The 12,040-nt window shown below is 39.2% G+C and overlaps 1 protein-coding gene across 2 annotated transcripts in view; it reads right to left on the bottom strand.

The window, feature by feature from the left end:
* LOC103602266 (zinc finger protein 527) overlaps positions 1–11,616 on the bottom strand; it is a 26,078-nt gene extending 14,462 nt beyond the window's left edge. Inside the window, exons 1-4 of one of the 2 annotated variants that reach the window (XM_008586682.1) lie at positions 11,549–11,616; positions 9,776–9,850; positions 5,701–5,827; positions 4,974–5,069 (exon numbers count right to left, since the gene is read on the bottom strand). In XM_008586682.1, the coding sequence (XP_008584904.1) occupies positions 4,974–5,069; positions 5,701–5,827; positions 9,776–9,808 (256 nt within the window). In that variant the 5' untranslated portion in view covers positions 9,809–9,850; positions 11,549–11,616. Of the gene's footprint in view, positions 1–4,973; positions 5,070–5,700; positions 5,828–9,775; positions 10,456–11,548 lie in introns of those variants that run through there. The other variant, XM_008586681.1, reaches the window with a different exon arrangement.
* Positions 11,617–12,040: the final 424 nt, after the last annotated feature.

Raw genomic sequence — 12,040 nt, 5'->3', positions numbered from 1 at the left:
GGATTTAAACTACACTTTTGACTAACTGGACTTGGTAGATATCTACAGAACATTTTGTCAACAACAATAGAATATACATTCTCCTCATCAGCACATGGAACATTCTCCAGGATAGACCACATATTAGGTCACAAATCAAGTTTCAACAAATTTTAAAAAACCAAATCATCTCAAGCATATTTTCAGACTACAATAGATTAAAACTAGAAATTAATAACAAGCAAAACTCAAGACAATATACAAATACATGGAAATTAAACAACAGGCTCCTGAATGACCTATGGTTCCAAGAAGAAATTAAACAGGAAATCAAAAAGTTTCTTGAAACCAACAAAAATAAAGATACATCATATCAAAACCTGTGGGATACTCCAAAAGTAGTCTTAAGAAGGAGGTTTTTTGCAATAAATGCCTACTACAAAAAAATAGAAAGATTTCAAACAAACAACCTAAAGCTACCTCAAAGATTAGAAAATAAAAATAAGCCAATCCTAAAATTAGCAGACAGCAAGAAATAATTAATATCAGAGCAGAACTAAATGAAATATAGATCCAAAAAACAATACAATAGATCAATGAAACAAAAAGTTGGTATTTTGAGAGGATAAACAAAATAGTCAAACCATTAGCTAGGTTAACAAAAAAAAGAAGACAGAAATAAAAATCAGAAATGAAAAGGGAGTCATTACAACCAATACCACAGAAATACAAAAGAATCATCAGAAACTATCATAAACAACTAAATGCCAACAAATTTGAAAACCTGGAGGAAATGGATAAATTTCTGGACACACAGAAAGTACCAAGACTGAACCAAGAAGAAAAAGAAAACCTGAACAGACCAATAACAAGCAACAAGATTGAAGGAGTAGTCAGAAGTTACCCAACAAACAAAAGCCCAGGAACAGATGGCCTTACTGCTGAATTCTACCAAACCTTTAAATAGGAAGTAATACCAATTCTCTTCAAACTATTCCAAAAAATTGAAACAGAGGCCACTCTCTCAAACTCATTCTATGACACAAGCATCACCTTGATACCAAAACCAGACAAAGATACAACAAAAAAAGAAAACTACAGGCCATATCTTTGATGAACATAGACACAAAAATCCTCAACAAAATACAACAATCAGAATACAGCAATACATCAAAAAAATTATATACCACGATCAAGTGGTATTCATCTCAGAGAGACAAGGATGGTTCAACATATGCAAGTCAATAAATGTGATCCACCACAACAACAAAATCAAGAACAAAAACCATATGACTATCTCAACAAATGCAGAAAAAGCATTGGACAAAATTTAACATCCCTTCATGATAAAAGCTCACCACAAATTAGGTATAGAAGGAAAGCATCTCAATACAATAAAAGCCATATATGACAAACTCACTGCCAACATCATCCTGAATGGGGAGAAGCTCAAAGCTTTTCCCTTAAGAAATGGAACAAGACAAGGATGCCCACTATCACCACTCCTAATTAACATAGTGTTAAAAGTCCTAGCAAGAGCTATCAGGCAAGAGAAAGAAATAACGGGCATCCAGATTAAAAATGATTAAGCCAAACTGTCCCTGTTTGCAGTGACACTATCCTACACAGAGAAAAACCTAAAGACTCTAACAAAAAAACCTTAGAGCTGATTAACAATTCCAGTAATATTGCAGGATACAAAATCAACATCTAAAAATCAGTAGCATTTTCATTCTCCAATAACAAACTAGCAGAAAAAGAATTCACAAAAGTAAGCCCATTTACAATAGTCACCAAAAAAAAAAAAAAAATACCTAGGATTCAATTTAACCAAAGAGGTGAAATATTTCTACAAAGAGAATTACAAATCACTACTGAAAGAAATTAAAGACACACAAAGATGGAAAGACATTCCATGCTCTCAGATTGGAAGAATTAACATTGTGAAAATGCCCATACTACCAAAAATTACATACAGATTCAATGTAATCCCAATGAAAACACCAATAATATTCTTCATAGAAATAGAAAAGCATGGTGCCGGCCCGGTGGCGCACTGCTACAGTGCGCCGCTTGGGAGCATGGCGGCGCTCCCGCCGAGGGTTCGGATCCCACATACAGACCAGTTCCCGCTCACTGGCTGAGCGAGGTGCGGGCGCAGTGCCGAGGATTGTGATCCCGTTGCCGGTCCCGATCCGGTACGGGCGTGACACTGAGGGTTGCGATCCGTTGCCGGACACGAAAAAAGACAAAAAAAAGGAAAAAAAAAAAAAAAAAGAAATAGAAAAGCAGATTCAATGTAATCCCAATGAAAATACCAATGACACTCTTCACAGAAATAGAAAAAACAATCCTAAAATTTATATGGAACAACAAAAGATCCTGAATAGCCAAAGCAATCCTGAGCAAAAAAATAAATAAAGCCACAGGTATAAAACTGCCTGATTTCAAATTACACTACAAAGCTACAGTAACCAAAACAGCAAGGTACTGACATAAAAACAGACACTTGGACCAGTGGAACAGAATAAAGAACGCAGAAATTAATCCACATACTTATAGACAACAGATCTTCAACAGAGGCAACAAGAACATACATTGGGGAAAAGACTGCCTCTTCAATAAATGGTGCTGGGAAAACTGGACATCCACATGTGGAAGAATGAAACTAGACCTGCACCTCTTGCTATATACCAAAATTAACTCAAAATGGATTAAAGACTTAAGTATAAGATCTGAAACTATAAAACTCCTAGAGGAAAACACAGGGGAAACACTTCAGGAAGTAGGACTGGGCAAAGACTTTATGAATAAGACCCCAAAAGCACAAGCAACAAAAGAAAAAATAAATAAATGGGACTACAACACACTAAAAAGCTTCTGCACAGCAAAGGAAACAACAGAGTGAAAAGACAACCTACAGTATGGGAGGAAATATTTGCAAACTATATATCCAACAAGGGATTAACATCCAGAATATACAAGAAACTCAAATAACTACACAGTAAAAAACCAAAATAACCCAATTAAAAAATGGAGCTGAACACACTTTTTGAAGGAAGACATACAAATGGCCAAAAAGTACTTTAAAAAATGCTCAACATTACTAATCATAAGGGAAATGCAAATTAAAATCACATTGAGATATCGTCTCACCCCTGTTAGACTGGCTATTATCAAAAACACTGAGAATAAAAAATGCTGGCAAGGATGTGAGGAAAAGGGAACTCTTTTGTACTGTTGGTGAGACTGTAAATTAGTACAGCCACTATGGAAAACAGTATGGAGGTTTCTCAAATGACTACAGATAGAACTGCCATATGATCCAGCAATCCCATGGCTGGGTATATACCCAAAGGAATGGAAATCATCATGTTGAAGGGGTACCTGCACTCACATATTTATTGCAGCTCTATTTACAGTAGCCAAGATATGGAACCAACCTAAATGTCCATCTACCAATGACTGAATAAGGAAAATGTGGTATATATGCACAGTAGTATACTACTCAGCCATAAAAATTAATGAAATTCTGCCATTTGCAGCAACATGGATGAGCTTGGAGAAAATTATGTTAAGTGAAATAAACCTGGCACAGAGGGAAAAATACATGTCCTCACTCGTAAGTGGGAGCTAAGAGAAAGAAGGAAGGAAAGAAAGACCACAGTGGTGTGTTGGACTTGCAGAGGAAGAGAACAGATCTAGGGTTCCCAGGGGTTGGGGGAGAGGGGGATTGGGATTGGGGAGATGTTGGGTGGGGGACACAGGGAATAATTGCAATTTGAGGTGGGGGGCATGCTGATAGTATTGATCTGCTCACCACATCTTGGGCACAGGTGCTGATGATCAACTGTGTGCTGCACGAATATGTATAATCAATAAAATTGTGTCATTGATAACACATATCAACATTATGAATCATTTGGTGTGATGCACTGCGAAGGACACAACATTATTTCTGTGCCATTCTTTTCAAAAATGTGTTACCTCAATCTAATCATGAGAAAATATCAGAGAAACCCAAACTGAGGGCAAACAAATGTAATGGGCCATTTATCCAAAGTAAAGCATATCTGAAGACTCTGGTAGAGATTTCTCTGAGACAATGAAATCAATAGATTACCTAATGTGTCTGAGCATCTTCAGAGATTTAGAAAACTGATGAGGAGTTGGGAATTAAATTAGGGATATGTATATAGAAAACTAAGCATGAAAACAAACAGACAAACAAAACCCCTAGATAATTATTAACTCCAAAGAAAATATAAAAAGTTGTACAGAAAAAGTAATTTTGGTATATGCAAAGCACGACTAAGACTAGCGCTAAATAGCCATAATAATATAAACACTGAATAGTGATTCAATCAAAATTATGATATTGATAAGATAGGGGGATGAGAAATGTGTGTGTTTGTGTGTATGCACACATGTTTGGATTCAGGATAAGAAGGTGCTAAATCCTATTATTACTAAGAAGACATTGGATAAGGACTAAATGTGAAAAAACAATCAAGAAATAGCAACATACATATATTTTCAGAGATGTAAAGGACACACCAAAAGAAGCTACAAAAGAAAAGAAAATGGATCCCTCTAGCTAGAGGGAAATTAGGGAGCAAAGCAAAAGAATTCCTTTTTTAAGGGAAAAAGCCTTGTAAAACTACTTGATTCTTTAAACAATGTCCATGCATGTCCTTGATAATAATGTTGATAAAAATAAAAAGTCTAAAAAAGAAATCCAGAAATGTATACAATTCTGACTATGAAGGGGAAAGAAGAGCTGGGAAGGACTGAGATTAGGGTACAGATAGAAGACTAGAGATTATAATTTGATAGAAATAAGGGAGAAAAAGTCCAAAGGTATAGGGGAGGTTTCTAGCACAGTGCATACTAAAGACATTTCAGTTCGCACCTGAAGCCCAGGGCAACCTCCTCATGAACACTTAGGCAGGCACCTTACAACGGCCCTCCATGCCTGGTTACCTGGCACTCACCTGCACATTGACTATGTGACATCTCTCTCTCCACCATCCAAGGTTCCTTCCCTTGCTCCAATAAGGAAATCATGTTGGGCTTAGAAATGGAGAGTCCTGTTTACAGGGGAAGAAAAATCAGAGCAAGAGACAGACAGATAGACAAATCAACACGCTACAGCTGTTCCAGGACACAGACCCACTCTTTGGTCATCAGGCAGGAAAGGACATTAGAGGAAGGACCAGAGAATACATGATACTTGTACACAGGATGAGGAAGATGAAGCTTCTTCCATAGCAGAGGTTCTCAAAGTGCTAGAGCAGCTGCAGCCATCACCTAGGAACTAATTAGAAATGCAAATTATCAGGTCCCACCCCAGACCTACAGAATCAGAAACTACAGTAGCTCTCAAACTTTAATGGGCATCGGGATCATTTGGAGGGCTTACTAAAATCCAGAATACTGGGTCCATTCTCAGAGTTTCTGATTTTGTAGGTCTAGAGTGGGAATACATAATTTGCATTTTAACAAATTCTCAGGTCATGCTGATGTTGCTGTTCCAAACCACCATTCCACAGCAAAAGGAATTATTCATTTCCAACTCTATGAAACTACTTCAATCATTTCCTGGGAGCGGGAAGTAGAAATTCAACTAAGCACTTTCAAGATGCCCTAGATATTCCCAGTGGAGGAAGTAAAAGCACCCCAGAGGGAAGATTTTAAATAATGGGGGAGAAACATCCTTACCAAGCCATACCAAGTTCCTGTAGTTCTCCAACATGACATCTCGGTATAAATCCTTCTGAGATGGGTCCAGCCATTCCCACTCCTCTTGGGAAAAGTCTACAGCCACATCTCTGAAGGTCACTAACCCCTGAAATAATAATAATAATATATTGTTCACCAATTGCCCAGACTCCCATATGGTCCCAGCAAAAAAAGACAAATTCTACCAGAGTTCAAATCTCTAAGTGGTCCAAGAAAAATAATTCTTGGAGAACAATTACATGTCCGGATTTTTCAAATACTTTTAGAGAAAGAGAAATATTAGAAACAGATGCATCTCTTGAAAATTTTACATCTTTGTGAAAAAGACACATATAGACAAGAAAAAAATTAGCTTATAACATGAAACAGTATATGAGCACAGGCTAACTTGTACATTACATATGCTAAGTATAAAGAAATTCCAGTACAGAGAATTCCTTTATATTCTCCAGATTAGGATATCAGGCAGGGCAGAGTAGTGAAAGAAGGTTTTGAATTGAGCTTTAACCAAAGGGTATGGTCTGAAATTAGGCTCCATATGTAAAGAGAGACTTTCATGAATGTATCCTGAAAAAATAATGAAGTACAGTTTATGTGAGGAGATTTAGACAGATTTTCATTGGAATGTTATACAAAAAATCTTGGAAAAAACTTACATGTCTGAAAATAGAGTTTAGGCTATATCACTGAACTGTCAGCTGCACAAGGTAAAGATTATCGTTTTATAAGCTGATGTATATACGGTGTCTACTACAAAACTGATCACATTGTAAACACTCAGTAAATATTTGCCACTCTGAAAAAATGGTGGTTTCCTATAATATATCCATATGAAGAAAGAGACCTCAATGCTTAAAAATGATGGAGTTCTAGTTTGTAGACCATGTTCTCAGTTTTTATCAGAAGTAGCAAAATATCAAATATGGCTATTCCACATAGTGGAAATTTGGCTGAATGTGTCTAAAGAAAAAAATTATACAACTACACAGTGTTGTGCAATTTCCATGTGCCCCTCTACTCTTCTCTGTGTCTTGAGAGGCTGACCTATGTTGACTGCATTAATAAACTCCCTTGCCCCATTCCATTTTGAGTGGGTTCAGCTAAATGCAAGAGATGGGAGGGAGATAAGTAAGGCAAAATATTTATTCCCTGGCTACCACCCTGAAGCACCACTCCGGGTGGTCTCTGTCCTTCATCAAAGTTCACAGGGCCTATCAAGGGCCCTCTCTACCCAGCTCTCTACTCTTGGGATTCAGGCCTAAGACTGTAAGGGAGCTCTGTTGTTATGAGCCCCAGGGTACAGCACTATCCTTTGTAGTTTCTCTATATCCTAATAATATCTTGTAAATAGTCCCCTTTTGAGTTTTTTGCTGGAACTCTGAATGATAAACATGTTGACCCAAAATACTTCTAGCATATGACCAGAGATCCCTCAAAAGCAGTGCAAGACAACTCTACCACACTTCCCTAATAAATTCACTCTCCCAGTCTCCTGATAACTATTTCATACCTTCTGTCTCTCTCTCAAACCACCACCAACTGTTCTCACTTTGAACCTCCCATCCTCCTGCCACCATATGTACTTACTGACCTGTCTCTGTACTCATCTATCCTGTCTTCCCTCAGTTACTATTGATAAAACTCCAGGCTTCTATCTAAGACCAATCCCTCCACTTGTCCATATAAGAATATTGTCACCTTTCTCCATTGTATTACCAACTTTTTTCACTTTATTAGAAAATTCCAATCAGCATACAAACATGCAATATCTTCCATCTTATAAATACACAGATAAGTAAATGAATTCCCTTTCATGATCTTACTCTAGCTACTGTCCCATTTCTCTACTCCTCTTAATAACAAAACTCTTTCAAAGAGTTGTCTAGACCAGTGATATTAATAGAAATACATGAACCACATATACAATTTTAAATTTTCCAAGAGTCACATTTAAAAAGTAATAAATAAGTGAAGTGAATTTAATAATGTTTTATTTAACCCAATATATCTAAAATGTTATCATTTCAACATATAGTTGACATAAAAATTATTAATGAGATACCTTACATTCTTCTTTGTACTGAACCTTCAAACTCTGGTGTGTATTTTTACACTTACAGCATATCTCAATTTAGAGTAGTCATACATGGCTAATGGCTACATTATTGTAGGTCTAGACTCACTCTCTCCACTCCCACCTTCTTACCTGCCATTCTCTCTTGAACCCCCTGCAATGATACTTTCATCCCAACCATTTTATAAAGTAACTCTTGTCAAGAATATCAGTAATTTTCATGTTACCAAATCCAATGGTCAGTTCTCAGTCTTCATCTCCTTCAGTCTCTCTCAGAAGAATTTAACTCAGTTGATCGTGCCCTCCTTGAAACACTATCTACTCTTGGCTTCCAGGACTCACACGCTTCTGGTTTTCCTTTTACATCAGTCTTTCTCAGTCTCTTTTGCTGGTTCCTTCTCTTCTTCTCTGCCTCTGAATGTTGAATATCCTAAACTTAGTCCTTGCACCTCTTTCCTATCTACATTCACTACAAACTTACCCTCAAGATAATCTCATCCTGTCTCATGGCTTCAAACAGATTGACTCCCAAATTCACATCTCTAGTCCTGAACTCCAAATATATAATCAACATTCCATTTGGATAGCCAACAGGTCTCTCAAACTTAATATATCAATTAACTCAATTATTGATTCTCATTCCACCCCACCCCACTAATAAACAAAAAAACCTGCTCTGACCAGGTCAGCTAAATTATAATGCCTTAGGAGAACTAGGATAAGTCAGTAATCACTTTTACCTGTCCTGGAAAATGCTATCATAAGACCATTTTTACTTTGATGCAGAATTAACAGCACCAAAAGCCATAAAATAACCTTGAATGCTTCTTACTGCCCTTCCTCTAGATCCCTGCATGTAGGGCGCAACCTAGCAACAATCCCAAGTCTATATGTTAGGTACAACCAACAGAAAACCTGATGAAGTACCTACGTGGGGCTATCTTTCTCTCTCTCTCCTTTGACCCTTCTCCCTTCTTGTGATTATAAAATGTTAAGTTCTGATGGCCCTATTTGGAATACATTTCTCAGGGTGACCTGAATATGTGTCTCCCTAGTTCCAATCCTCATATTGTCTCAATAAACCCTTGCTATATATATTTGCCCTCAGTTTCTTTTTATGTCAACACCACCCTATCTTTCCATCCCAGTAAATGGTATGACCATTTATGCAGCTGCCCAGCCAAATATCTTTAATCATCCTTGACTTCTTTCTTCCTCTCACATTCTGCAACCAATCTCTGATCAAATGCCATTTGCTATCACCAATATACACCCAGAACCTCACCAGCTCCAATACCACCACCATGGTCCAAGCTGCTATCACCTCCCACCTGGATTACTGCAATAGTCTCCTGACTGGACTTCCTGCTACCACCCTTACTCCCCTGCTATCAATTTTCCTTTTAAAACAGAAGTCAAATCACATGACAAACACTCCAATGGCTCCCTTTACCACTTAGAACAAAATTCAAATTTCTGATCATGACTTTCAAGGGCCTACATAATTTGGCGCCCAGCTACCTCTCTGACCTCATAGTGCTCAATTCCCTCCAAGGACATTGGCTCATAGCTAATCCTGGAACACACCAAACATGCTCCCACCATAGTAATTTTGTACTTGCTATTCCTTCCCCAGATCTCCACAAAATGTACTCCCTAGTTTCACTAAAGTTTTGCTTTGCTTAAATGTCACTTCCTCAGAGAGGCCATCCTCAACCTCCCTATTTAATAGGGCACTCGATAATCATATTCTATCCCTTATTTCACTTTAATTCATCTCCAACTCAACAAAGTTTGATCAATCCAGTTCTGATACATCACAAACTGAGTAAAAAGATATTAAGATTTTTGTAGAAGGATTATATGAACAAAAGGTAGAGAAAGAAAAGTGCAGATGGCGCTCACTGTGCTATTTGTGACTCTCCCTGCGGTCCCAAAGTCTTGAAAAATGAGATGAAATTTCTGAAAACATTAACTTACCTGGGACATGGCTTTACAAAGTCCAACAGCCATTCCTCCTTCCTTCAATTTTCTCTTTTGGCGAAGAACAAAATCCTGAGAAGGGAGAGTTAAGGGGAAAAAAAGTAACATCCCAGCCCTATATTGCTGGTCTGAGATACACAAAGATAGAACTACTGCTCCTTCATGGTCCCCACATCCTCCTTACATGGGCCAGTCTCACCTTTTCCAGGATCTGAGAAAAAGGCCAATGCTAAACTTAACTCCAGACACATAGCCAGAACTCAACAAAATCTAAAGTCTATCCTATGGCCAACAAGGTGGTTTATGATCTGGCCCCTGGCTGCCCCTTTGATCCATCTCTCAGAACCTTTCCTCACTGTCAAGATTGAACACCTGGCATAAAGAATTGCTACATTCTTTATGGCAATAAATTCCTGCTTACATTCTACACACACATTTGAAAATAAAATGAGAACATTTTTCTTTATTAACTGAAAAAGTCAAAATCGAAAACTTAGCTTATTTGGAACATCTGAAAAAGAGCTATATATCCAGCCTCTCTCAGCACCAAACATGGAAGTTCTGAAAAGGACAAAGCTAAATTCTCAAACTCAATAACCTAAGAAGAAGAAGACTGGGCTTTCTTTCTCCCCAAGAAGCAACCAGTTTGAGGATGGTCTCACTACAATGTCTTAAGACCCGGTCCTGTAACTCACAAGGGGCTGAAGGAACAGAACCAGATTTAGTTCCATGTTCAGCAGGTTCCTAGGCCAAGACCAGGACCAATCCTCTCCAACACCCTCAGAACCCAGGACTCACATTTTTCATTCTCTCAATGTGGGAAAGATCAGGAAAGTTTAGGAAGTAAAAGCAAGAATGCTAGAGCCAAACTGCTTGGGTTTAAGTCCTGGTTATGTCACTTATTAACTGTGTGAATTTGGGCAAGTAATTTTAATCTTTCTGTTCCTCACAATCAACTGGATCCCACACAATTAAGCCCACAATTTCACATACACATGCAAATTTTCACCCAAACATATATACATGGTTACACAATCACACACATAAACTCACACACATACATAACTGTATTAACACAAAGATAGAGAGATGGTCATACACAACTACTCCAACAGAGAGAAAGTCATACAATCACATGCACACTGGCATAACACACAAGGTCATACCTCTTGTCACAATCACTTATACAAAATTATATCTGCAGATACATACATAACTGTATTAACACAAAGATAGAGAGATGGTCATACACAACTACTCCAACAGAGAGAAAGTCATACAATCACATGCACATTGGCATAACACACAAGGTCATACCTCTTGTCACAATCACTTATACAAAATTATATCTGCAGATGATCATGGTCACACAATTACACCTGCTGTTACACACATTCAAACACGATTGTATCCGCAGACAGTTGGTCAAACATAATTACTCGCACATACACACACACACACGATGTCACACCCCAGTCACTCACAAACACAACACAGTAACACAGTTATACCTGCAGAGATTGTTACACACAGCACACGTATTCACAACAGTTTTACCCTAGACACAGACGGTCACGGTCACGCACAAGCACACACGCACGCGCCTATACACGGTGACACTCAAGATCTCATTTTGTCACACCCGCAGCCTGTCACACAGTTATACACAGTAACACACTGACACACTCCTTCACACATACAGTCGCCTCCGCGGTGTCCGCCCGGTCCCCATCCCAGTCCCTGCCCGTCCACCCCAAACCCGGCCCTGACCTCGCGCTGTCGCCGGAGGCCGGGCCTAACTCATCTCCGGGCGCCGCGAGCTCTGGAAACCGGACCCGCTACCAAGACCCGCGACGTCACCTCCCAGAACCCTCCGCGAGGCGGAATGGAGCGAGGACTGGGGCTTGCAGGACACTGAGCTCTGCGGTATGTGAACGAGCTACTCAGCGGTTCCCCTCAAGCCCTCGAACCACGAGCCCCAGGACGCTTTGCGTCGCGGCCTTCTTTGCTGAACTACATTTCCCAGAAGGCCCCACGACCCCCTCCACTTTGCGCCTGCGCGACAGCGGTGCGGTGCAGGGGAGGGCTGTGTGCGGCCCCGGGCACTCGGGTGACTCCTGGGCTACTGTGTGTGAGGAATCGTGAGGCTGCGCGCGTGGGCGGCTGTGACTGAACGCTTGCGTGTACGGTTTATGTGTGACTGTTGCTGTACCCCTTTGTGCCTGCGCACCAAGGGGGCTACGGACTCTATAAGTGCAGTAA

This window comes from Galeopterus variegatus, unplaced genomic scaffold, assembly GCF_000696425.1.
Source record: "Galeopterus variegatus unplaced genomic scaffold, G_variegatus-3.0.2 Scaffold4076, whole genome shotgun sequence".
Taxonomy (NCBI): Eukaryota; Metazoa; Chordata; class Mammalia; order Dermoptera; family Cynocephalidae; genus Galeopterus; species Galeopterus variegatus.
The sequence above is the reverse complement of the archived record's forward strand: the minus strand, read 5'-3'. Positions and strand labels throughout refer to the sequence as shown.